The sequence below is a fragment of the Suncus etruscus genome, chromosome 18, assembly GCF_024139225.1.
Source record: "Suncus etruscus isolate mSunEtr1 chromosome 18, mSunEtr1.pri.cur, whole genome shotgun sequence".
NCBI classification, from domain to species: domain Eukaryota; kingdom Metazoa; phylum Chordata; class Mammalia; order Eulipotyphla; family Soricidae; genus Suncus; species Suncus etruscus.
In genome coordinates, this window is record NC_064865.1 from 54,118,567 (window position 1) to 54,146,430 (window position 27,864).

Consider the following 27,864-nt stretch of genomic DNA (forward strand, 5'->3'; position numbering starts at 1 on the left):
GTGGTGCTCAGGGGTTACTCCTGGCTCTGCACTAAGAAATTGCTCCTGGCAGGCTCTGGGGACCATAGGGGATGCCGGGAATGGAACCTGGGTCTGTTCCAGGTTGGCTGCGTGCAAGGCAAACACTCTACCGCTGTGCTATCTCTCCGGCCCCTGGTCCCATAACTTGGGTCTCTGGGGACAGGGCTTCCGAGGGGCAAAGTCTGCCCTGCCCAAGAGCCTACTCAGCATTCTGCAGAGTGCACATGGGCTGCCTTGAGCCCCACTGGACAGTACCTTCCTCTTCACTCTTTTGAAAGCTCCATGCAGGGAGCACAGGGTGTGCATGAAGGCCCACCCCCAAGAACAGACATGGGGCAACTTCACTCATCTGGGGGAACACAGAAAAACAAGGAAGGCAAGGGTCCAGGGGAACAGAAATGACAGCCAACCCTCGGCTCTGAGTTCAAGAACTGAGAAAGCCAAGGAGGAAAGTGAGTAGGGGTGATGAGGGAACAGGATATGACAGAAGAATGGAGGGAGAGTTCTGGACACTTTGGTGGTGGTGGTGGGGTGATGTATTTGAGTACCTCAAAATCATGAGTTTCAACGCTGTAGCAAACACAAGATCCAAAGTAAAAGAATTAATCTGTGAGGGAGTGGAGCAATAATAAGTATGCAGGGAGGGCACTTGCCTTGCACTCAGCGGACCCAGGTAAGGTTCTCTGGTACCCCATATGGTCCTCTGAGCCTCAGTAGAAGTGAGCCCTGAGCACAGAGCCAGAAGTAATTCCCTGAGCACCCCGAGGTATGAGCAAAAAGGCAAAAAAAAATTTTTTAAGGGGCCGGGCGGTGGCGCTGGAGGTAAGGTGCCTGCCTTGCCTGCGCTAGCCTAGGACGGACCGCGGTTCGATCCCCTGGCGTCCCATATGGTCCCCCAAGAAGCCAGGAGCAACTTCTGAGTGCATAGCCAGGAGTAACCCCTGAGCGTCACAGGGTGTGGCCCAAAAACCAAAAAAAAAAAAAAAAATTTTTTTAATTTATTTTAAGAAGAGTTTGAGGGAGGATGGCTGGAAAGATAGCACAGTGGTAGGGCATTTGCCTTGCACGTAGCCAATTCAGAAAAGATGTTAGTTCAAATCTCGGCATCCCGTATGGTGCTCCGAGCCTGCCAAGAGCAATTTCTGAGCGCAGAGCCAAGAGTAACTCCTGAGCACTGCCAGGTGTGATCCAGAAACTAAAAATAAATAAATAAGAAGAATTGGAGGGACCCAAGTGCCCAGGAACATGAGTGGATAAAGAAATTATGGTACATCTACACAATGAAATACTATGCAGTGGTTAGGAAAAATGACAACATAAAATTTGCTTATATATGGATGGATGTGGAGAGTATTCTGCGAAGTGAAATGAGTCAGAGGGAAAGGGATAGACATAGAATGATCACACTCATTTGAGGGATATTAAAAAAATAGAAGATAGTATAGTAATAATATCCAGAAACAATGCCAAGAGGACCAGTCCATGGTAGAAAGCTTCCCACAAAGAGAGGGTGAGTGTAGTTAGGGCAGAGAAGGGAAGGGACCAGCATGACAAATAGAGTTGGAAATGATCGCTCTGGACAAGAACTGGGTGTTGAACAGAGAAAAAGAGCTAGGTATGCTACCCCTTCAATAACAATTCTGTAAGCCACACTGTCTAAAAGGAAGAGAGGGGGAGGGGGAGAGAGAGAGAGAGAAAGAGAGAGAGAGAGAGAGAGAGAGAGAGAGTTCAGTTGAATAGTTGGAATGCCTCTGAATATGTTTATAGTGCACTTTTTTCTCTCTCTTTTTTTTGGGGGGGCTCCATACCCAAAAATACTCAGGACTTACACCTGACTCTGTGCTCAGAAATCATCCCTAATAGTGTCCAGGGGAACATATAGGGTACTAGGAATTGAACCCGGGTTGGCTGTGTGCAAGGCAAACACATGCTGGCTGTACCATCTCTCTGGTGCCAGCTTAAACTGGCAATGAGGTCAGAATGACCTCCTGATGGACCCCAGCTTCTCAACTGAGAAGTCAGCTCATTAATTCTGTACATTTAGAGTCTGTTCATAGCACTGGCCAGGACACATGTAAGAGTAAGAAACCATTAATATTTGAGGTGGGTCCAGAGCTAGAACTCAAAGGGCTTAGTCTATGCTTTGCCTAGGGAGGCCAAAGACTTGATTCCTAGAACCACCTGATCCCCCAAACATTTTCAGGAGCAACCCCCAAACTGAGAGCCAGGAGGATACCCTGAACACAACAGTTGTGCCCCCCTCTAAAAAGAAAGAGAAAGTAGGGGGGAAGTATGGGATGCATGCTGGGAACAGGGATGGAGAGAAGACAACACTGGTGGTGGGAATGGCCCTCATTCACTGTCACCATGTACCTTAAATATAACTGTGAAAGACTTGTGATTTACATTGGTCACAATAAAATTATTTAAAATAAAAAAGAGAGAAAGAAAATTTTGCAAGAACAAGGTTAATAAGGAGAGTGATGGCTCAGTGGTAGGGCATTTGCCTTGCAAGCAACCAACCAGAGATGAACCCAGGTTTGATCCCCAGCATCCCATATGTTCCCCCAGAGCCTGCGAGGAGTGATTACTGAGTGCAAAGCCAGGAGAAACCCATGAGAATGACTGGGTGTGGCCCAAAAATAGAAAGAGAAAGAAAGAAAGAAAGAAAGGAAGGAAGGAAGGAAGGAAGGAAGGAAGGAAGGAAGGAAGGAAGGAAGGAAGGAAGGAAGGAAGGAAGGAAGGAAGGAAGGAAGGAAGGAAGGAAGGAAGGAAGGAAGGAAGGAAGGAAGGAAGGAAGGAAGGAAGGAAGGAAGGAAGGAAGGAAGGAAGGAAAAAAGAAATGAGGTTGAAAGTATAAGAACAAAGTTGTACAGGCACACAGGATGGGAAGACACTAGGGTGCCTGACCAGTACTACCTTGGTGACTCCTGCTGGGACCAGAGTAAAAGGCTGCTACAAATCCCCGCTGCTTCCCTCCACCAGGTGCGAAGGGGGAGCCCATGACCAGGTCGGGCTTCCCATCTCCATTCATGTCCACAGCTGACAGGGTCCAGCCCAAGTTGCAGTAAGTGTACTTTGGGGGGAAATCAAGGAAACCATGGTTTACTCCCCAGTAACCAATCAGGCTGCAGCAGGTCTGGGTTTCCTGCCTCCCCTCCATTTCCACCCTCATGAAAGGGTTAATCCTACCTGGCAGGAGATGGTGATGTTGGGCAAAGGGGACACTCCTGTGTCCTGGGAGCCCAAGTAGATGTAGACGGCGCCCTGGATGGGACAAAACACAGCAAAGTGACTTTCTGACAGCCACTGAGACTGTACAGGAAGTGGGACCTGGCAGTTGGATTAAAAGCACAGAAGAGGGAGAGGCCAGTGGGACCTGCAGTGCACCAGCTAAAAGGTTCTAGACTGCTGCCCTCTGGGTCTTTGCTTCCCTCTCAGGGCCTCTCCAAGACTCACTCAAGTCTAGCCTGGGGGACCCTTTCCCAGCTTGCCTCAGCATACTCCTGGGGTCCCCATCCCTGTTATTTGCCTGGACACAGGGTTGAGCCCTCCTGTTCCTATCCCTGGGACAAACGTCTGTCCTCACAATAAACAAACACAGAGACCCACAAGGCTCCTGCCTGCTCTCTTGTGGGGCTGGCCAAGGGACAATGGTAATCCCTGGGTGGAAAAGGTGCCAAGGAATGTTGACCTTCAGAAACGAGGTAGCACCATGTTTCCTGCAGGAAAGGTCAGGGTTGTAAGAAGCTCAAATTCTGCTTCTAAAAGAGCCAGAGGAAGGCCGGAGCTGTGGCACCAGCGGTAAGGCATCTGCCTTGTGCGCGTGCTAGCCTAGGACGAACTGCAGTTTGATCCCCCGGCGTCCCATATGGTCCCCCAAGCAAGAGCGATTCTGAGCATATAGCCAGAAGTAACCCCTGAGCGTCACCGGGTGTGGCCAAAAAAAACAAAAAATAAAATAATAAAAAAAAGTCAGTGGATGGAGGACAGGGAGGGGCCCAGAGGCCCAAAGGGGGTAACCAAGGCCTAGGCTCAGGAAGTGATGCCAATGTTTCATTGTTTATAAATAAGTAGTTTCATGGTCGTCCACATCCAAAACATTTAATCTGTCCTCTTCCAAAGTGCCAGGGAAGAAAGAACCAGCTGCGCCCCTCGTGGTGATGCCCATGAGGTAGTCAGCTGGCATTTCCGTCTCCTGCAGGACCAGTGAGTAAAGGCCCTGAGGGAATGGAGAAACTGAGGCCAGACTCAGGAGAGGCAGAAATAGGCCCTGCCCAATAACCCAAGGTCATGTCAAGGGCTTAATAGGCTCATGGGCCTACAATGCTGCCCAGTGCTCCCCCCAGGGCCTCTGGCCTCCCCAAATCTTACTTTATATGTGAGCTTCTCTGAGCCCACCGAGGGTGCCCCCACAGCCAGGTCCGGGAGACCATCCGCGTTAAAGTCCACCACGGCCACAGCTGAACCAAACCGACCTGAGGGCTGAAAAGAAATGAGTTACTTTCCCTTCTCAGAGCTGTCTTCCTCAGGAAGCCCTCCTGCCTTCCCAACAGGCTGCTGAGGACCAAGGAATAAAAAAGTACAATGATGTGGAACACAGCCAGAACACCAGTATGGGGGTCTCTGTGTCTGTAGGAGATTTTGGACAAGTCTGTCTGCCTGCCTGTCTGAGAGGCAGAGGAGAAAGAAGCTTATCAGTTTGTTATTATAAGTCTAAATTTTCGGGACTGGAGCAGTGGCACGGAGCGGTAAGGCGCTAGCCTAGGATGGACCTCGGTTCAATCACCCAGCGTCCCATATGGTACCCCAAGCCAGGAGTAACCCCTGAGCATCACAAAAAAAATAATAATAATAAGTCTAAGTTTTCAGTTAAGTGTCTGGTGTGCCTAATACCCCAATAACACCAACAATCACAATCAACCTTTGTGAACTCAGAAGGTTCTAGAACCTCCTGACTTCCTGTGGAGATAGGAGTCATAAGCTAGATGTGGCCATTACACTTAGTAGAAAGAAAGTCACATCAAATGAACAAAACCAATTCCAGGAGCTGGAGCAATAGCACAGCAGGAAGGAAGAGCATTTGCCTTGCACACAGCTAACCCAGGTTCAATCCCCGGCATCTTACATGCTCCTCCTCTGAGGGACTGCCAAGAGTAATTCTTGACTGCAAAGCCAGGAGTAACTCCTGAATACCTCCAAGTGTGGCCCAAACAAACAAAAAACTATTTGGATCCCTGGCTGCTATGTTACCAATGCTCAAAAGCCAGTGGATTGAGGGGCAGATGGACGAGTGCAGGGGTGAAGCACTTGCCCACACCTAGCTGACTTTATTCAATCCCCAGCCCGGCAGAGGGTCCCCTCAGACCACAGGCATCATTTCTGAGCACAGATCCAGGAAGAGCTTTGAGCTCTGCCAGATGTGGCCCAAACTCTTTCCCACCCCACCCCCCAAAGCCAATGTGCTAAGAAGTTTCCCTTTCTACTGCCTTGAGTCAGCTTAGACCTAAAAATCACTTATTTTTTAGAGTTTTTTGGGGGTTTTTTGTTTTGTTTTGTTTTTTATTTAGGGGTCACACCCAGAAGCATCAGGGGCTAGTCCTGTCTCTGCACTCAGAAATCACTTCTGGCAGGCTCGGGACCATATGGGATGCCGGGGATCGAACCTAGGTCAGCCACATGCAAGGTAAATAAATGCCCTACCTGCTGTGCTATCACTCCAGCCGTACAAGTCACTCTTGAGATTGTTCTTATTCTTTCACAACCTGAAAACAACGAAGAGTCTTGCACAAGGGGATTCGCACAGCACACGGCCCACGCCAACCATTTCTTGGCTAATCTCACTACACCCATATGCAATGGCATCTGTGGACTCTGCTCCTTTCTCCAAAGCAGGAACTTGATGAGCAAGAGAGAATGCTTGGGACATGAGGCAGGGCAGGACACAGCAGCAGGGAAAAGGCTGCTGGTGGAGGGCGGCTGGGTCATTTCATCACCGCCAGCCACACTGCCCAGCCCTTCTGCGGGGGAACCAGTCATTCTAGGATAAGGCCAGAATCTGAGGGACGGATGCCCAGCAGGTGTTGCCAATGCTTCCTCGTTTACAGATAAGAAAGGTTCATAGCCCTCCACTGATCAAAACACACATTTCATCTGTCCTCTTCCAAATTGATCAAAAGTCACTGCAGGGGCTGGAGTGATATTACAGCAGTAGGGCATTTGCCTTGCATGCAGCCAACTCCGGACAGATCTGAGTTTGATCCCCAACACCCCATATGGTCTCCCAAGCCTGCCGGGAGTGATTTTTGAGTGCAAAGCCAGGAGTAACCCCTGAAGCTGCCAGGTGTGGTCCAAAAACAAAACAAAACAAAACAAGGCACTGTGGATTAGGGCATTTGCCCTGCCTGTGACTGATTCCAGTTTGGCTCCTGGCAAGACATGAGACCCAAGCACCACCAGGGGGGACACCCTCCCCAAAAACATCAAGTCATCATAGTCCCTGAGCACCACTGAGTGTGGTCCCCAAAAACAACCCTCTAAAACAAAGTCCCAGCAAGGGGCCTGGGGAAGTCGAATCCTTCACCTTCTTTCCTTGTGCCAAGGCCTTTGAGAGTTTTTATCGCCCACAGGAAGCAGCTGTCTTTCTTGCCTGTCTTGGTCCTGCCTGCAGAAGCCCCAAGTGTCATGTTTTATGTTACAGTTTGACAATGGCAGGAAAGAGGACACTGAGGTGGGAACTTTCTCATGCTGTCAGAAGGCTCTAGAAAATATTCTTCTTCCAGAACTGGGAATCTTATATACAGGCCAGCAAACTGTTCCCCTTGGGAGGTTCAGAGTTTCTTCAAAAAGGTGTCAAAACTAGCACAGAAGGAGCTGGAGGCATAGCACAGCAGGTAGGGCGCTTGCCTTGCATGTGACTGACCCGGGTTCGAACCCCAGCATTCCATATGGTCCCCTGAGTAATGCCAGGATTAATTTCTGAGAACAGAGTCAGAAGTAACCCCTGACTGCTACCAGGTGTGACCCTAAAACAAACAAACAAAAGCTGTTCCTGGGGCCGGAGAGATAGCATGGAGGTAAGGCGTTTGCCTTTCATGCAGGAGGTCATCGGTTCGAATCCCGGCGCCCCATATGGTCCCCTGTGCCTGCCAGGAGCAATTTCTGAGCCTGGAGCCAGGAATAACCCCTGAGCACTGCCAGGTGTGACCCAAAAACCAAAAAAAAAAAAAAAGCTGTTCCTAACAGTGTTGGGCCGAAGAGACAGTCAATGGACTAACTGCTCACTCTGCATAGAGGGCCCAAGTTCGATTCCCAGCATCGCCTGATCCCCCAAACCACCCTGGAAATAAATTCTGAGCAGAGATGGAAATAGCCCTGGAGCACCATAGGGGGGGCACCATACCATAAGGGGGTGGTCCAGGCCACACACACACACACACACACACACACACACATACACACACACACACACACACACACACACACACACACACACACACACACTGACCTAAACAGTGTTTTAGGGATATCATTCGACTAAACCATCAAAAGTTAAAGACTGAATGAAATGAACTAGGTGAAAATCATTTTTCTAGTCTTTGTTTTTGTTTGGGGGCCACACCCAGTAGTGCTCAGGGGTTACTTCTGGCTCTGCATTCAGGGATCACTCTGATCAGTGCTTGGGGAACCCTATGAGATGTCAGGGATTGAGCCTGGATCAACCTCATGCCAGGCAAATACCTACCCCACTGTACCATGGCTCCAGCCTAAACACACTTCCTTTTTGTTTTGTTTTGGAGCCATACCCAACAGCACTCAGGGATTACTTCTGGCTCTGCACAGGTTCTGGGGACCATATGGGATGCCCAGGATCGAACCCAGGTTGGCTATGTGCAAGACAAACGCCCTCTCCACTGTGCTATTGCTTCTGCACAACACACTTTCCAAGAAACAAGCTGGAGATTCAGGAAGGGCCGTCCTGCCCACTCCATCGAGGTTCTCTGGTCTGGCTCCTGTCTCAGGGATGTGTACAAGTGAAACCAGTGCTCTGAGGTGGTGTCTCACCTGGGAGCCCTCCAGGATACTGTGAGCCTCCTGGTCGAGGTCCAGGTCGACAGGCGGCAGGCCCAGGGAGTTCCCGTAGATGATGTACACACGGCCAACCTGGATGTGGCCTGGACGGCTGTAGCCAGGGGCGCCCACCACCAGGTCGCCCAACCCATCCTGGTTGAGGTCTGCTGAATCCATTGCCCTGTAGGAAGAAGAGCATATATGAAGATTTCAGAAACATTTTTGAAAAAGAGATTTCAGAGCTTCTGGCCTGGGGAACACATAGGCCTGGCTTGGAGAAATATGAGATTTGGAGGCTGGAGTGATAGCATAGCAGTAGGACATTTGCCTTGCACGCTGCAGACCTGGGATGGACCCAGGTTCGATCCCCAGCATCCCACATGATCCCCCAAGCCTGCCAGGAGTGATTTCTGAGTGCAGAGTCACGACTAAGTTCTGAGTGCCACCAGCTGTGCCCCATCCCCCCCCAAAAAATTGTGAGTTTTCTTCTCTATATTTGAATCTCTGTTTTCTTTTGAGACCACATCTGGTAATGTTCCTGGCTATCTCTGAAATGGGGTATTATTCTGGATTTACAGAGAAAATCCTGCCATTAACAGCAACATAAGTGGAATCTAGGGGCATGGTGGTAAGAGAAACAAGTCAGAAGAAAAAAAGATACCACGTGGGTTTACTTATATGTTGATTCTAAACAGTGAAACAACTTTATTTATTTATTTATTTTTATGTTGGGTCACACCCGGCAACACTCAGGGGTTACTCCTGGCCCCAGGCTCAGAAATCACTCCTGGCAGGCTCAGGGGACCATATGGGATGCTGGGATTCAAACCAATGACCTTCTGCATGCAAGGCAAACGCCTTACTTCCATGCTATCTCTCCGGCCCCCCAAAATGTTTTACGTTGGTTAGTTCCTTTTGTTCTATCTTTTTTGTTTGTTTTTGAGTCACACCCAGCAACGCTCAGGGGTTACTCCTGCCTCTACACTCAGAAATCGCTCCTGGCAGGCTTGGAGAACCATATGTGATTCCAGGATTTGAACCACCGACCTTCTGCATGCAAAGCAAATGCATTACCTCCATGCTATCTCTGCGGCTGAAACAACTCTTGATACTGACATTTGCAGAGACTAGATCGAGCACACAGAGAATTGGTCAAATTTACCAGGTCTAAATGTCTAGTTATAAAATAAATGTCATGGATATATGCCACTCAGTTAATAATACTGTGTTGCTTTTTATTTTTTTGTTTGTTTGTTTTTGGGTCACACTTGGCAGCGCTCAGGGGTTACTCCTGGCTCTGTATTCAGAAACCACGCCTGGCAGGCTTGGGGGACAATATGGGATGCCAGCAATCGAACTTGGGCCTGTCACGGGTTGGCTGCATGCAAGGCAAACTCCCTACCGCTGTGCTATCACTCCACCCCCTGTGTTGCATATTTTGAAGTTCCTAAGGAAACAGATCTTAAATCTTCTCATCCCATACATTGGGGCTGGCAGGAGAGCACAACAGGGAAGGCATTTGCCTTGCACAGTGCCAAACTGGGTTCGATCCCCAGCATCCCATATAGTCCCCTGAGACTAGCAGGAGTGATTTCTGAACACAGAGCCAGGAGTAACTCCTGAGCGCCTACGGGTGTGGCCCAAAAACAAAATATAAGTTCTCGTTCCACACAAATCCTTTGTGCGCACAAAAGGATTATGTACTAAAGGATTATAATTATGTGCTAAAGGATATTAATATGATGATCATTTGGAAATATATCCAGATAAGGTTTCATGTGAAGTGAATTAAGTAGGAAGGGAGAGACAAACACTCCTCTGTGGACTACAGAGAAACGAAACAAAGGAATAGACAGACTCCAACCACGATACACCTTTGACCTTGTTACAAAACTCACATTTCCAAACAGTGGGGGGTAGAGAGTAAAGAGGCAGCTAAAGGGGGTCAAGGGGGACCAGAGAGATATCATGGAGGCCAGAGAAATAGTACCATGGTAGGGCATTTGCCTTGCACGCAGCCAATTCAGGACACACAGTGTTTTGAATCCCGGCATCCCATATGATCCCCCGAGCTTGCCAGGAGTGATTTCTAAATGCAGAGCCAGGAGTAACCCCTGAGCGCCGCCAGGTGTGACCCCCAAAAAAAGAGGGGGCAGAGGGGTAGTGTGAGAGGAACATGGGCATTTTGATGGTGATGATGTTAGAAACATCAAAATCATGAGCATTATCATTTATTGAAAAACATGTTACTTTAACAACAAAATCTGGGGCCCGGCGGTGGCGCTAAAGGTAAGGTGCCTGCCTTGCCTGCGCTAGCCTCGGACGGACCGCGGTTCGATCCCCCGGCGTCCCATATGGTCCCCCAAGCCAGGAGCGACTTCTGAGCGCATAACCAGGAGTAACCCCTGAGCGTCACCGGGTGTGGCCCAAAAACAAACAAAAAAAAAAAAAAAACAAAATCTATCCGAAATTTAATAACAGCTAAAAATATATCCTCAGAGTGGGAATGATATGTTTAACACAAATAATAACATGTACTATAAGGTATATCTCAATTTTTGAAAAAGCAGGACTTAATCTCCCTAGAAAGATTCTATATGGCAAAGGAAATGACAAAAATAAAAAAAGTAAGATATTGGGCCCGGAGAGATAGCACAGTGGCGTTTGCCTTGCAAGCAGCCGATCCAGGACCAAAGGTGGTTGGTTCGAATCCCGGTGTCCCATATGGTCCCCCGTGCCTGCCAGGAACTATTTCTGAGCAGACAGCCAGGAGTAACCCCTGAGCACCGCCGGGTGTGGCCCAAAACCAAAAAAAAAAAAAGAAAGAAAGAAAAAAGTAAGATATTTTTTCCAGGGGAGAAAAGATTGATAAACCCTGTACCTGATAAGAAGTTACTGTTGAAATATAAAGCAATTAATAGAGCTCAACACCATGAATGATAACTCAATTAAAACCCAGGCCAATGGGCTGAACTTATAATTCTCAAAAAAAAAAAAAAAGAAAGAAAAGAAAAGAACATACAAATGGCCAATGAAAGCAATTAAATACCATTGATCAAGAGGGAATTGTTAGCATTTTTACTATTTCTACAAGCGAAAATATGTCCCAATTTATGTATCAGACAAGTCAATGACCTTTTAGAAGACATCTATTTTTATGTTGGAGCTAGTCATACAGTCATTTATTTATAGCTGTAAATAAAAATGGATTATGAACTAAAATTGAGTTAATGTATGAAATACTGCTTTATTTCATAATAAAGCTGTTGATACTAAAATAAATAAAAGGGAAATAGCAATTTAAATCACAATAAGGTATTATCTCACCCTCATTAATTTGGTTATTGTTTAAAAATGAATGGGGCCAGAGCAGTGGCACGGAGCTGTAAGGCGTCTGCCTTGCCAGCGCTAGCCTAGGACGGACTGCGGTTCGATCCCCCGGTGTCCCATATGGTCCTCCAAGCTGGGAGCAATTTCTGAGTGCATAGCCAGGAGTAACCCCTGAGCATCACTGGGTGTGGCCAAAATAAAAATACATATATATATAAATGAAAACAAGGGGTCAGAGAACTAGCACAGCAGTAGAGCATTTGCCTTGCACACAGCTGACCTGGGACAGACCTGGATTCAATTCCCGGCATCCCATATGGTCCCTCAAGCTTGCTGGGGTGATTTCTGAGCACAGAGCCAGAAGTAACCCCTGAGCACTGCCAGGTGTAGCCCAAAAACACCAAAAAAAAAAAAAAAAACAGAAGAAGAGAAGGAGAAGAGGAGGGGGAGAAGAGGAAGAGGAAGAAAAGAAGGAGGAGGAGGAAAAGAAGAAGAAAGAAGAAGAAGAAGAAGAAGAAGAAGAAGAAGAAGAAGAAGAAGAAGAAGAAGAAGGAGGAGGAGGAGGAGGAGGAGGAGGAGGAGGAGGAGGAGGAGAAGAAGAAGAAGAAGAAGAAGAAGAAGAAGAAGAAGAAGAAGAAGAAGAAGAAGAAGAAGAAGAAGAAGAAGAAGAAGAAGAAGAAGAAAAGAAGGAGAAGAAAAGAAGGAGGAGAAGAGGAGGAAGAAAAGAAGGAGGAGAAGAGGAGGAGGAGAACAAGAAGAAAGAAGAACAAGAAGAAGAAGGAGGAGGAGGAGGAGGAGGAGAAGAAGAAGAAGAAGAAGAAGAAGAAGAAGAAGAAGAAGAAGAAGAAGAAGAAGAAGAAGAAGAAGAAGAAGAAGAAGAAGAAGAAGAAGAAGAAGAAGAAGAAGAAGAAGAAGAAGAAACAAAAGAAAATGGACAATGGGCAAGATGAAAGTTGAAGGGAACAGGTGCTTGCCTCAATTCCTGAGCACTGAGCCAGGAATGACAGTTACCAGGAAGAGAGGGAAGAGGAGGGGAGTGACAATCAGGAGCACTGGACACCTACCATATCTGACAAGGGGCTTGCAGCTAACCATACGCCTGACATTTACTAAGAGGGTAGATGTTATCAGACACAGTGAATAACAAAAAAGGGTGTGAGAGACTTCAAGGGGGACCATCTGGCCTCACCAGTACTGATGGAGTCCTCAGCTGCAAGTAGCTCCCAACAAGTTGTTCATAGTAACTCTTACATGCCAATCATATGTTTAAGAAATAGCAAAAGGAGAGGAACACCAGGGGAGATGGTGTTTGTCTTGCATGAGTCCAAATCCTAGGTTTGATCTCCAGCATCCTATATGGTCCCCCAAGCTCATGAGGAGCGATTCCTGAGTCAGCCCTGAGCACCACCGAGTACGACCCAAAACGAAAACAAACAAACAAACAAAAAATACATACACAAGAAATAGAGGGAAAAGGCAAAATAATAAATTAGCATTTCACTCAAATCTCCAGAAATCTGAGGCTGGAGCGATAGCACAGTGGATAGAATATTTGTCTTTCATGAGGCCAACCACTGTTGGAGTGATTTCTGAGCACAGAGCCAGGAGTAAACCCTCAGCACCCCTAACAACAACAACAACAAGATGAAAAAATAACTCCATAAATTAGTTACTTTTATATCCTGGAGCTCAATTTGGATCGACTTTTATTTATTTTTTTAACATTCATTTATTTATTTATTTACTTATTTTGGATTTGGGGCCACACTTGGCAGCAGTCAGGGGTTACTCCTGGCTCTGCATTCAGAAATCACTCCTGGGAGGCTCTGGGGACCATATGGGATGCTGGGGATTGAACCCAGGTCTGTCCTAGACTTGGCTGTATGCAAGGCAAATGCCTTACCATTGTGCTATCACTCTGGCCCCTGGATTTACTTTTAAAATCAGAAAAGTCCTACTTTGCCTTTCTAATTTGCTTTGGGGTGCTTGGTTTCTAACAGAGGAAAGAGCTACTTCAGAATCCACCCCACTGCTTAAAGAGCCACATAGTGCCAGGGAGAGTATCAGGGCTTCGGGCATGCAATGCTCATCCCATACCATGATACAAAAGCAATAGCTCCTTGCTTTCAATGAGGCTATGCTGCCGATTTTTGTTTGTTTGTTTACTGGGTCACATCCGGCAGTGCTCCGGGGTTACTCCTGGCTCTACACTCAGAAATCACTGTTGGCAGGCTCAGGGGACCATATGGGATGCCGGAATTTGAACCACCATCCTTCTGCATGCAAGGCAAATGCTCTACCTCCATGCTATCTCTCCAGCCCCATGCTGCCCAATTTTTAAAGAAAAAGAATTTCATCTATACAACACTGAACTGAGATGAATTGGCTGGAAAATGAGGTGCCCAGGGGGTGTTGGCTTAGTCATCCATTAAGGATTTCTTGTGTGTATGGTGGCCCATTTTCAGCAGGTGGCATCCTGTGAAAGGCCTGAATGAAATCGAGTGTGTGGTGAAGTTTGATGAACAGACAGATTAGCTCAATGGCTGATACCTACCAGCCCAGTCGGGCATAGGAACTTGACAAGAAGTAAGAGGCCAAGGGTCTGGAAACACGCTTCAGTGGCTTCTGGGAGCCGCCTGAGAACAGCGTGTGGAGTTTCCTTTCCAAGGTATGATACACAGAGGTCAGAGAATCCTAGAACAGAGAAACAAATATGGAACTATTAGGAGCCGGCATCACATGCAGAGCACTTCCTGCCAGAGAACTTCATGGGGAAAGAAGTTATTCCCAGGGATGGAATACACTAGCACAGGTGCCTCTTAAATAGCCTCACTGAGGACAGGAAATCATAGTGGTTTGTTATTTTTCCAGACATGCTAGTGTTGGAACTGAGAGCCCTAGAGTATGACCCAGCCTGGAAGAGAATGAACCAGAACTGAGCATAAAAAGCCAACTCGAAACTATCTGTGTCTATCTGCAGAATGTCATAGAATAATGTCATTGAGTAATTTCTATAGGCTTCATTTTTTAGAAAGTTAAACCCCTTCAATCTATAGGACTATAACTATATTTCAACATGAGGATTCTTTGTGTGTGTGTGTGTGTGTGTGTGTGTGTGTGTGTGTGTGTGTGTGTGTGTGTGGTTTTTGGGTCACACCCGGCAGTGCTCAGGGGTTATTCCTGGCTCCAGGCTCAGAAATTGCTCCTGGCAGGCACGGGGGACCATATGGGATGCTGGGATTCGAACCGATGACCTCCTGCATGAAAGGCAATAGCCCTACCTCCATGCTATCTCTCCAGCCCCCAACATGAGGATTCTTATTTTGTTTGTGTCTGTGTGTATGATTTTGAGGTCACATCTCAAAATCTCAGGACTTACTCCATTTTTATTTTTAACTTTTGGTTCTTGGGCCACACCCTGATGCGCTCAGGGGTTACTTCTGGCTCTGCACTCAAAAATTGCTCCTGGCAGGTGCAGGGGACCATATAGGATGCCAGGAATTGAACCCAGGTCTGCCCTGGGTCGGGCACATGTTAGGCAAACACTCTACCACTGTGCTATCTCTCTGGCCCCAGGACTTACTCCTGGCTCTGCACCCAAGGGTCTCTCCTGGCAGGGCTCAAAAGACCATATGTGTTGCCAAGGATTGAACCCAGATCAGTCATGTGCAAAGCAAAAGCCTTTCCCCCTGAACTCTCTCTCCAGACCCTCACTTTTATTTTTCAAACAAATAAAATAGAGTAGAAAATCAAAATACCTGCCTCAGCCAGACTATGGCCAGTTGGAGATCCAGTCTGGTGAAGCTAGCACCATGAGTTAGATAGATGCAGGGTCACAGGTTATGTAACCCCTGTGACTTTCAGCCATGGGGTCTGGGCGCCAGATGCCTCCAAGTTGAGGAGACAAAATTCTAAATCCAACATGGTACTATTCAGACCCGGCAGTATTGGGGACCACCAGGGCCTCATCTAGCCTTGTTCAGGGGACCATACAGTGCCAGGGATCAAACTTGGAAACTTGAGGATATAAGGCTCAACTCCTGACCCATCGCCCGGCCCTTGCTTCTTCTACCAATCTGGCCAAAGGCCCTCTGGGGTCCAGACTGAAATTTAGGAAGTCTCTGAACAGACCAGGTTTAGAGGACAAGCCCAGGAGGGCTCCCCCCACCCCAGCCCAACAAAGTGCTCACCGTATCCATGTCCCAGGAATCCACACTGAAGATCACACCTCTCTCCGTGTGCTTGATTGCCCTCTTGACATCCTTCACTGGGGGAGTTGTCACATTTCTATGGAAACCATTTTTCTGTTCTTTGGGGCTGCTGGAAAGATGAAAGGAGAGAGACATGGAGAAACAGTGATCATTGTTGAGAATTAAAGTCTATAGGGGCTGGAGTAGTGGCACAGCAGTAGGGCGTTTGCCTTGCACATAGCTGACCCAGAACGGACCTCCGTTCAATCCCCTGGCATCCCATATGGTCCCCTGAGCCAGGAGTGATTTCTTTTTTTTTCTTTTTTTTTTTTTTTTTTGGGTGGGGGCCATATCCGGTGATGCTCAGGGGTTACTCCTGGCTCTATGCTCAGAAATTGCTCCTGGCAGGCTCGGGGGACCATATGGGATGCTGGAATTAAAATCACTGTCCTTCTGCATGCGAGGCAAATGCCCTACCTCCATGCTATCTCTCCAGCCCAGGAGTAATTTCTGAGCACATAGCCAGGAGTAACCCCTGAGCATCACCAGGTATGGCCCCAAAACCAAAAAGAAAAAAAAAGGAGTAATACCTGGGCACCGCTGGATGTGGCCCCAAAACACTAATTAATTAAAAGTTTACAGAGTTTTGGGGTCGGAGAGATAGCAATGGAGGCAGGGTGTTTGCCTTTCATGCAGAAGGTGGTGATTTCTGAGTGTAGAGCCAGGAGTGGCCCCTGAGTGCTGCCATATGTGACCCAAAAACAAAAACAAAAAAGTTTACAGAGTTTTAATATCTGAAAATGAACAGCACTTTATAAAGATTCGAGGCCAGAGAGATAGCATGGAGGTAAGGCGTTAGCCTTTCATGCAGAAGGTCATCAGTTCGAATCCTGATGTCCCATATGGTCCCCCGGGCCTGCCAGGAGCAATTTCTGAGCATGGAGCCAGGAGTAACCCCTGAGCACTGCTGGGTGTGACCCAAAAAAAAAAAAAAAACCACACACACACAAGATTCTTTGGGCAGTCCAATTCTCTCTTGCCTGGGTCATTTGTTTAGAGTGTTTTCTTGGGTACACGATGTTTGCTCACCCCCGTTTCTGTGATCAGCCTTCCTAGCCCTTCCATGAGCAGGGTGGAGGCACTACCACCCATGGGGGTTGGTGGTGCGGGCTTGGACAGTCCTGCCCAGCACTTCAAAATGTGTCCATTCTAGCTCCATGAACTGCCTGCCAGGAAGTGACTTGGTCACCCCAAGATGTCCAAAGCACCTAAGGAAGGGGGAGGCTATTTTGTTACATGTGCTATTCAAATATTAGCTCAGTCCTCCGTGGTTTGTACCTGATCACCTTTTACGAGCAAGCCCTTCATCCCTCTTTCCCAGAAATGATCAGTGAACTCTTCTCTCCACCCAGAACCATGGACTAACACACTTTTAGGGTGAAATTTGGATAAATTTTATGAGAAATAACAATAATTAAAAAAAGTAATGTGAGGCCAGAGAGAATAGCACAGCAGGTAGAGCATTTGTCTTGCACATGGCTAACCTGGGTTCAATCCCCGGCATCCCAGATTGTCCCCTGAGCCTGCCAGGAATGATCCTTGACACAGAGCAAGGAGAAAATCCTGAGCACCACCAGGTATGGCCCAAAACAAAACCAAAAAAAAAAATAATAATAATAATAATAATAATAATAACGTAATCCTATTTGCAAGCATCGCATAATTCATTTCATGATGTGCTGTGTCTACCCTACATGGAAATCAGGCTCCAATTCTGGGAGTGTGGACATGTGATTTTAATCAAAGGAGGAGGTTCAGTAATATAACATAAAATCCACACATTGTGAGATCACCCCATGTACTCTATGTCTACACCCAAATGGATGGGTCTGAAGAAGCAGGGTAGTGGCAAAGGATTAATAAACCAAGCTAGTCAGGAGAGTCATGGAGTCAGTGTCTTTTCTCTCCTGGTGTCCTCTCTGAGCACCAAGCCAAAATTCCTTTTCTTTATTTACCTTTTCCCAATTCACCAGAAAGGGGAGGTAGAAGAGAAAAAAAAGTGCCTATCTAGGTGGACTTTTACATATCAAAGGAGATATTTACCCCCCCCAAAAAAAAAGGAAGATGGTGGAATGCCTTTGTTTTGGGTTAATAGCTGGGTGTCATCTTACAAATAAAATCAAGCAACTTATTGAAAATCTCATTGCTGGGGCTAGAGAGATAGTACAGGAGCAAAGGCACTGACCTTGCGTAAGGGTCAAAACTACTTTGATCCCCAGCACTTATATGGTACCTGAAGCATTGCTAAGAGCTGAGCATCGAGTAAGGGATAAACCCTCTGACTCATTTCAGATTCATCCTTCATAACAACTTTGGGGGGCCAGAGAGGTAAGGCATCTACCTTGCAAGAGCTAGCCTAGGACAGACTGCAGTTCGATCCCCCACAGCATCCCATATGGTCCCCCCAAGCCAGGGGCAATTTCTAAACACATAGCCAGGAGTAACCCCTGAGTGTCAAATGGGTGTGCCCCCCCCCAAAAAAAAAAAACTTTGGTCTTTTTGTTTGTTTGTTTGTTTGTTTGGGGTCACACCAGATTATGCTCAGTGGTTACTCCTGGCTCTGCACTTAGGAATTACTCCTGATGGTGCTCAGGAGATCACATGGGATGCCAGGGATTGACCCAGGTTGGATGTATGCAAGATAAACGCCCTACCTGCTGCATTATCTTCTCCAAAAATAATTTTTTAATTAAAAAAAATGGCACCACCTGCAGAAATGGAATCAGAGCATCAGGCTATTGATGTTATGGAGCCCCATATACTGGGAAATGTGCTTCTGCAATGAGTTCCAGAAGCCACTTACCTTGGGGTGTTGTTCTGCTTTCCATCACATGCAATGTACAGAGGATTCTCGGGGAGATTGCAGCCACTAGGGAAAACAGTAAAACGAGTGAGGCATTTGTCTATGTCTTTTTGTTTTTGTTTTTGGGTCCCATCTGGTGGTGCTCAGGGGTTACTCCTGGCTCTGTGCTCATAAATCTCTCCTGGCAAGCTCAGAAGATATGGGATGCTGGGGATTGAATCCAGGTCGGCTGATTGCAAGGCAAACACCCTACCTGCTGTGCTATTGCTCCAGCCCTATCTATGACTTTTCAAGAGAAATTTCACTAAGACTCAGCAATGCACCTTAAAGCACTCCCCAATATCTTAGCCTGGAGGTGCTCACCACTTAGTCCCATGCAATAAGTGCCAGGTCTAAGCCCTTCAGGAAGGGAATGACTGAGTACAGGCACTACTACGAGATCCCCAAGTGGCAGCCAGCCCAGATACTCAGACTTTCTTTTCCCTCTGTGCTCTACCTGCTAATACAAATCTACTTAGAGCCAGAGATGGCAAAGGGAGCAGGTTCTCAACCCAGCTGCCATCCACCCCATCCTACTCACTGTTCGCCTAATTCTGGGTTAGGTTTCAACTCAACTGAATCCCTTTGAAAGGAAAAGAGGCTGGAGAGATAGCACAGTGGTATGGATTTTGCCTTGCACGAGGCCAACCCAGAACAAACCCAGGTTCAATTCCCAGCATCTCATATGGTCCCCAAGCCTGCCAGGAGTGATTTCTGAGTGCTATCAGGATGTGGGTATAACTCAAGAGAATGCAAAAAACATGCTTCAAATATATAAACCTTTGGGTTAACCCTTAGCACCCAAAAGGATATGTAAAAAGGGGGTCGGAGAAACTGTCCAGGGGTTCAAGTTCTTGCTTTGCATGTATCCAAGGGTAAAACCTAAGGATCGCCAGGTATGGCCCCAAAAACAAACAAATAAAAGTACCATAAATTTTAACTAATACAAAATGTTCCTGTTGATGGCCTCCTATCAGGGAGTTGAGAAGTGCTATGATGAAAAAATGTTTATTTTTCCTGTCATGAAGTCATTATCTTTATTTAAAGCATTCTCCAAATTTCTCATAAATCTCTATCCCTCCTGGTGATTCTTTCTTGAAGTATGTACATAAAGATACAATCAATTCATGGAATTATCTGTCTTGATCATTCAGGCAAGAAATTCAAAGACAAGAAACCTGGTACCTCGCCACTTCACCACTGTTCCTCCTCAGGAAAGAATGAAGTTCAGTGACATATCTTCCCTGGCTTATCTGGTTAACCTGATTAATACAAAAACCCAGTGGGCTAGAGCAATAGTACAGCAATGCCAGGCACTTGCCTTGCATGTGGCTAACCTGGGTTCAATCCTTAGCACTGCATAAGATCCCCTGAGCACCACCAGGAGTGATCTCTGAATGCAGAGTCAGAGTTAAACCCTGAGTACTGCCAGATGTGGCCCCAGAACAAAACAAGACCAAACAAAACACAGAGATTGTTTTCCAGTTTAAGGATATTACACAGACTCGACAGATTAGGTCATCCACAATGCCATTTGCGTCACTGTTGTAATATAAGCCAAATGCCCTGTTAATAATAAATTCCAGTAGCCAGTATTTAGTCAGTGCTGACTACAGGTAGAAACCTCTTAAATGAGTATCTCTATTTGTTCTTCACAACAACTCATTTTAAAGATAAAAAATGATTGCTGTCCCCATTTTACAGATGAGAAACTAAGCCTGAAGACAGTTTGGCAACTTGCTTCTAGTGAGTCAGGGGTGAGCCGTGGGCTCCTCATTCTCAGCCCTTTGGCTCCACAACTCCTCTGCACCTTAAATCCTACAGCCACAGAAGGTTTGTAAGCCAAACTGTTACTCACTGAGGCTGGCAAACAAGTGTCGTATTTACTGAGCTCGAATTAAATTCACCCTCAAATGGGAACTCAACCGTCAACACAGTTGCGGTTGATATGGTTTCAATAGCAGGAAGTGTTTTTGAAGGACAAAGGATTATCCAATGTGTAATATTCCAAAGCACACTTATCTGGGCCATTGAGTCAAGCCTGCTATGATTATTTCCTAGAAGAGCAGGATGGCCATACAGTATTTATTGTTTTTCAGGGAGGGCCTCCTAAGGATGCCCAGGTCAACTGTTCAACATCAGTATCCAAGGTAGTAGTGATTGCTCAGGCTCTGTAGTACTGGGGATTATCCAGGACACACCCAATATTATCAGGGATCTTCCTGGATTATAGCTAGGATGATGCTGGAAAACCAGGTGTACCAGGTATCAAACAAGGATCACCAGTATGCAAAGCATGGGCATTAATCCCTGTTCTATCTCTCTGGGACCCTCTTTCCTGCTGATTTTGCTGCTGCCTAATCTTCCCATCTCACCCTTTTCCTATACTAAATGTCCTTCTCCAGACCCCAAGGTAAGTCACTCAGTTCAGCAGTGTGGAAGGGGCTACATGTTCAGTGGCATGGCTGAAAATGGGCTCTCAGAGAAACCTTGGGCCCCTTAGAATCTGGGTATCTACTACAGCTTAATTTAAGGATGATCCCTGACTATCCTGGCCTATATGCCATCGAGTCAGTAACTAACACTGGTCTGGACATATTGGGAGAAGCAATAAAGTTAAGAGGTTGACCAGTTGTCCCATTCAGAAAAGGTATTACATTTCCACATGAGTCTGCATTTTGCATAGATATTCAGCTTCCATTTCATGTTGGCATAGTAAGAGGATTCTAGATAAAAGTACCCTTGGGGGTGGGGGCAGAGAGATAACATGGAGGTAGGGCATTTGCCTAGCATGCAGAGGATGGTGGCTTGAATCCCGGCATCCCATATGGTCTCCCAAGCCTGCCAGAGCGATTTCTGAGCATAGAACCAGGAGTAACCCCTGAACACTGCTGGGTGTGACCCAAAACCCAAAAATGAGTAAATAAATAAATAAAATAAGCCCGGGGACCCTGAAAGTTTGGTGGGGTGGAAAGGAAGCTCCCCACACCCGTTCTTGGAGCTGTAGAGATCCAACACCATCCTAGACCACAATATAGGCACTTCTAGAAGAAATATATGCAATTCAAAAATGAAAGCTCACTCCTTCCCACCTGAGTCAGCTCACAACCACACAGATTTCTCTACCCTGAAAACTTGAGTCATGGTGGCAAATCTCACTAGCTGGGAGCTAGCCATGGGCTTCAATGTGGCTTTGCTTCTATTCTTTTTCTTCTTGACTAGGGTGCAACAGCACTTGCGAAGACTCCCTCCCTTTACCCTCATTTATAACCAGTTTTAAAACATGACAAGTATGTTGGGTAAGGGGAAGCAAAACAGGAGAAGTTGATAGAAAAAAGAAATAATTTACCTGGTCCCATTTTCTAACATGAAGCTTGTTAGACGATAAATATTAGTCGACCAAAATGCCATGTCATCCAATCCTCCAAGGAAATAATCTTGGAATTGTTCCACCATAAATGGAGATTTTCTAGAATAAGTAGGATAAAGCTATGGTTGAGAGAAAGAAAAAAGAATATAAGCATAAGGTGTCTCTATAACCCTTTCCATTGAAATCTTGAAGAATGAAACATTTACCTTGGAAATGGCTATTACTTCACCATACCTAGAACATGAAACAAAAATTCTGACATGAGTGTGGTTTCTTCAAATAAATGACACAAATAGCAAGTTAAATGATCCATCAGTCTATATCCACTGACACACAAATCGCTTGGAATATGCAAAGCCCATAAATGCAAAATTTGCTTCCAGAAAATGAAATCATCAAGAAAGTCACTAACAAGTTACTAATCATCAGTAAGGAAGGCTACAAAAATCAGCTCCAGTCTATTCTAAAAGTGGCTACTGGAGCAAAAAAGATAGTACAGTGGGTAAGGTGCTTGCTTTGCACACATCTGTCCCAGACTCAATCTCCAGCAACCCATACAGTCCCCTGAGCCTATCAGGAATGATTCCTGAGCAGAGTCAGGAGTAAGCCCTGAGCACAGCCAGGTATGGCCCCCAAAACCAAACAAATATTTTAAATAAGCAAAAAATAAAATCAGCTGCATATTTTCTCTCTTGTGATACTTACAGTGCAAAGAACTGAAGGTAAGAACAGTCAACAATTACTTTTTCAGTGATAGCTTCATGGCCATAGAGTTGTTTATAAATTTCTAGGAGGTCTTTGACAGGAATATACCTGAGAAGTGCATTAAAACAAAAAAGTATAGATATTTTTTTTATTTTTCAGTTTAATAACAACAGCACCAGTTAATTGCTAGTTATTGTATACCGGATATCATGAGAGAGAAAAAAAGCTTTCATTAATCTAATCCTACCCAAATCTTCAGGCAGTTGGAACTATCATATTACTTTTTTATACAAGAGGAATCTAAGACACATAAAAGTTCATTTGTTCAGTGATGTAGAATCAACTAGTACCTTGAGGAAATATTTATGAAGGTTCATCCAAAGATTGAACACTCTATAGTTTAAAGGAGACACTTATGATTGAAAATTCAGAGTTCAGGGCCGGGAAGGTGGCGCTAAAGGTAAGGTATCTGCCTTGCAAGCGCTAGCCTAGGACGGACCGCGGTTCGATCCCCCGGTGTCCCATATGGTCGCCCCAAGCCAGGGGCGATTTCTGAGCGCATAGCCAGGAGTAATCTCTGAGCATCAAACGGGTGTGGCCCAAAAACCAAAAAAAAAAAAAAAAAAAAAGAAACTTTATGGGGCCGGGCTGTGGCGCTAAAGGTAAGGTGCCTGCCTTGCCTGCGCTAGCCTAGGACGGACCATGGTTCGATCCCCCGGTGTCCCATATGGTCCCCCAAGCCAGGAGCGACTCCTGAGCACATAGCCAGGAGTAACCCCTGAGCGTCACCGGGTGTGGCCCAAAAACCCAAAAAAAAAAAAAAAAAAAGAAAATTCAGAGTTCGGGGGCCTGCAAGGTGGCGCTAGAGGTAAGGTGTCTGCCTTGCAAGCCCTAGCCAAGCCCGGCGTCCAATATGGTCCCCCCAAGTCAGGGGTGATTTCTGAGTGCTTAGCCAGGAGTAACCCCTGAGCATCAAATGGATGTGGCCCCAAAAACCAAAAAAAAAAGAAAGAAAATTCAGAGTTCAAGAAGAGTATTAAGTCATTCTATTATTTTCTGTCAAACTAGTCTCAAGTTATAATTCTGTATAAATTACCAAAATTGAACCCTCACTCAAACATCTTACAGGCACTGCCAAAGACAGTTAGGAAGAATGTTAAATAAAGCAAGCTAGTAGTTCACAAAAAAATAATAATTTCTACTGGAAAAAGAATTCTTAATCCTTAGATCTATACTGAATTATCTTTCATATTCATTTGAAAATTCTTAAAAACATACCAGTTATTAGAAACAAAGAATAAAAAGCTGTTTTTCGATAATATATAAAAAACTATTTATTTTTATAAAAGTACTTTTTAGGGAGGGCCACACTCAGCAGGGCTCATGGGTTACTTCCTAGCTCTGAGCTCAGGAATCATTCTCGGTGAGCTTGGGATACCATATGGGATGCCAAGGATAGAATCTGGGTTGCTTGCATGCAACTACTATAATATGGCTTCAGCCCTGAAAAGTCCATTTTTATTTCATAACCACACCAAAGGGCTGAGAGATTGTATAGAATTAGCATACCTAACATATGACCCATGTTTAGTTTATAGCACCACAGCCCCAGATACCCCCAGTACTGGGTGTCGTCCCAAAGGTCCCCAACAATGCTGGATTGGCCCAGGTATCCCCAGAACTAAAGAGCCCAAACAACATCACATCCTCAACCATTGGACTGAACCTTCAGCCCAGTTGCCTAGAATTCTCAGGCTCTCCTGAGCACTGCTTGGGATCCCTCACCCCCACCCACCCACCCCACAGAAAGAGCACCAAAATAGAGGCCTCCCAATAAAAATAGCTCAAAAGGAGAGACAAAAAAAATAACAAAAATATTTTTTTTTCAGATGAATCACCAACCTTGGTCAAAAGCGAAAATTTTCCATAGACCAAAAACAAATTGAAACTGGAAACTTTGGGAGGTAAACAAGTGGGAAGAAGAGTTTGCCTTGAAGACATCAACCAAACCCTGGGGACTGGGAGATTTAGTTTGGTTTTGGGTTTTGATGCATGTAATTGGCAGGAGATAGGAGAGAAAGCATAGGAATGACACAAAATGAGCCAACACAGGGGAATTTCCTGGAATGAAGATTCCAGATGCCATCTACATGAAAATGACTTAGAAATGAAACCAACACATAAACAAGGATAAGCAAAACAAAATGCTTATTTTCATCTTGGCAATTAATAGAAAGGGTGAGACAAAACAATTTTTTCTAAAATTGATCATTACTACCTGCCCTACAAATTCTTTGTCTTGGGGCCGGAGAGAGAGCATGGGGGTTTGCCTTTCATGCAGAAGGTCATCAGTTCAAATCCTGGTGTCCCATATGGTCCCCCATGCCTGCCAGGAGCAATTTCTGAGCCTGGAGCCAGGAATAACCCCTGAGCACTGCCAGGTGTGACCCAAAAACCACAAAAAAAAAAAAAATCCTTTGTCTTGTGATCATGGGAAGCAATCAGGGAACAAGAACCCACAAAAGCAAGATGTATATTGCTAGGCAGAAAGTGGTCCAAGCCAGGAACAGACTGTCTCCCCAACCAATGATGTTCAAAAGCCAAGAGTTGCTTCCATAATGACCTTCTCAGATAGGAGAACCCTCAAAATTTAAAATACCTTCATTTACTTCATTATCATAAGAAAACCTCCTCCTTTCCAAGAGCATAGATACCCTTGCCCTTGAATATGCAACACACAGAAAGCACAATGACCAACTATGAAAGTAAAAGGACCGTCTCCATATACCCTCCTGCCATCCCTTTCTTTACTAATTTTTTTAATTAAAATCTAGATACGTAGTACAGCAGATTGGATGCTAGTCTTGCACATGGCTGGTTCAGTCACCAGCACCCCTATCCCTAAGCCCCTCCAAGAGTGATTCCCTAAACTCAGAGCCAAAAGTAAGCCCTGAGTACCACCAAATATGGTGTAAGAAACCAATAATATCTAAAATTTCAGAGAAATTGTGAAAAGACCAACCAGTTAGACTCTCTTCCTTGGTTGGTTTCCTTTTGTTCCAGCAAATTTCTCTCAATAGAATGGCATACATTAAAAATAAATAAATAAATAAACAAATAAATAAAAGAACCAACCAATGCTGGCATGGTAATGTCATCTAGTTCAAACTCTTTGAAAAACATTACGGATAGTCCTCAAAAACAACTAGAAATTGAGTTTCCAAATGATCCAGCAATACCACTCTTAGAAATATCCCCTAAGGGACCAAAAACAATGCAGAAAAGCCAAGTCACTCCTGTGTTCTTTGCAGCACTATTCACAATAGCCAGGATTTGGAATCTACCCAAGTTCTCTGGAAAAGATAAGTGAAGAAAGAAACTATAGTATACCCATACAATGTAATATTATTCAACTGTTAAGAGAAATGAGATAATGAAAGGGATACACATAGAATGAATGCACTCATTTGTGGTGTATTAAAAAAAAAGATAGTATGGTATTAATATTCAGAGACAATAGATAAAGGCCAGATAGAAAACTTGCCACAAATAATGGGAGAGTGAAGCTAGGGCAGAGAAGGGACAATGATAGTTGGAAATGATCATTCTAGACAAGAACAGGGTCTGAAAGGAGATAAAGTGATGTGCATGTTACCCCCAACGTGTCTAAAAGTAGAAAAAGAAAGAGAGAGAGAGAGAGAGAGAGAGAGAGAGAGAGAGAGAGAGAGAGAGAGAGAGAGAGAAGAAAAATATCTACTGAAAAAGCAGGCAGGGGAGAGGGCATTGAGGAAGCTGGGAGGAAAACTGGGGACATTGGTGGTGGGAAATGTACACTGGTGAAGAGTGTTGGACAATGTGTGACTGAAACTCAGTCATGAACAACTTTGTAACTGTAAATCTCATGGTGATTCAATTAAAGAATTATTATTTTTTAATCTCTCTCCATTTGGGGCAGAGTAATAGCACAATGGATTGGGCATTTGCCTTGTACATAGCCAACCCAAGTTTGATCCCCAGCATCCCATCTGGATCCCTGAGCCTGCCAGGAGTAATTTCTGAACACAGAGCCAGTAGCACTACCAAATAATGGTCCAAAAAAATAAATAGATAAGTCCATAAAATCTCTCTCAATAAAAGACTGGTTCTTGCACCATTGTTTTCTTTGTGAGTTCTACCCTAGAGGTCCCTAGAGAGGCCCCCAATTTCTGATGCAATTTCATTAGAATAACTTCAGACTGAACATAATCTCAGGGTCCCATAACCCATTTCGTAAGGCAAGACAATCTCTTGAGAAATGCATTTTTACCAAATCTTGAGTGATTATAATACCATAGACTGCAACCAACCAGCGGTGTTCAGAACTTACACCTGGCTCTGCACTCAGGACTCACTCCTAAAAGTGCTCAGGGGACCATCTAGCACACCAGGGATGGAACCCAGGTCAGGTTTATTCAAAGCAAACTCCCAAGACAGTTACTATTTTATAAAAAACGGTTCAATTCTCTAGAAAGTTCTAGTTCTAAAATTTAAATGTACCCAAAAATATATCTTCAAAACACATTAGTACAAATTTTGAGAGTACAAAAACCAGGAGGGGAGTCCAGCATCACAGGATGACTTTTTTTTTTTTTTTTTGGTGTTTGGGCCACACCCAGTGACGCTCAGGGGTCACTCCTGGTTATGTGCTCAGAAACCACTCCTGGCTTGGGGAACCATATGGGACCATATGGTTCACCCTAGGTCAGCCACATGCTAGGCAAAATCTTATCACTGCACTATCCTCTGGCCCCGTAGGATAAGACGTTTAAAGAATTTTTAATCCAACTGATTATTGGACTATTTGTATTTCTCTATGCCAGCAGTCAATTTTAAAAAATGATATTAGGGAGAGATAGCACAGCAGCGTTTGCCTTGCAAGCAGCCGATCCAGGACCAAAGGTAGTTGGTTCGAATCCCAGTGTCCCATATGGTCCCCCGTGCCTGCCAGGAGCTATTTCTGAGCAGACAGCCAAGAGTAACCCCTGAGCACCGCCGGGTGTGGCCCAAAAATCAAAAAAAAAATGATATTAGTACCAAGTATTATCATTTATGGGAGCAAATAAAGTATCAAGTCACTGAAACTAAATTTAAATGTGTGAGACCTTGAAAAACCTTTCCAACTTTAATATTACCTTTAAAAAGACTCAAAATACTGAGAATACTTTTGCAGAGAACCATATTGCCAAAAGACCTACTGTCACTAATCCCTAGAGTTCGTAAACTTTTTTTTTTTTTTT

At 45.2% G+C, this 27,864-nt stretch overlaps 1 protein-coding gene across 2 annotated transcripts in view; it reads right to left on the minus strand.

The window, feature by feature from the left end:
* Positions 1-27,864, minus strand: part of GPLD1 (glycosylphosphatidylinositol specific phospholipase D1) — a 64,144-nt gene that overhangs the window by 13,861 nt on the left and 22,419 nt on the right. For both annotated transcript variants that reach the window (XM_049764947.1, XM_049764948.1), the window contains 10 exons: positions 22,589-22,696; positions 22,090-22,117; positions 21,863-22,002; positions 18,475-18,540; positions 15,612-15,741; positions 13,976-14,115; positions 8,086-8,272; positions 4,396-4,506; positions 3,214-3,288; positions 2,941-3,097 (listed from right to left, as the gene is read on the minus strand). In XM_049764947.1, the coding sequence (XP_049620904.1) occupies positions 2,941-3,097; positions 3,214-3,288; positions 4,396-4,506; positions 8,086-8,272; positions 13,976-14,115; positions 15,612-15,741; positions 18,475-18,540; positions 21,863-22,002; positions 22,090-22,117; positions 22,589-22,696 (1,142 nt within the window). The remainder of the gene's footprint in view (positions 1-2,940; positions 3,098-3,213; positions 3,289-4,395; positions 4,507-8,085; positions 8,273-13,975; positions 14,116-15,611; positions 15,742-18,474; positions 18,541-21,862; positions 22,003-22,089; positions 22,118-22,588; positions 22,697-27,864) is intronic.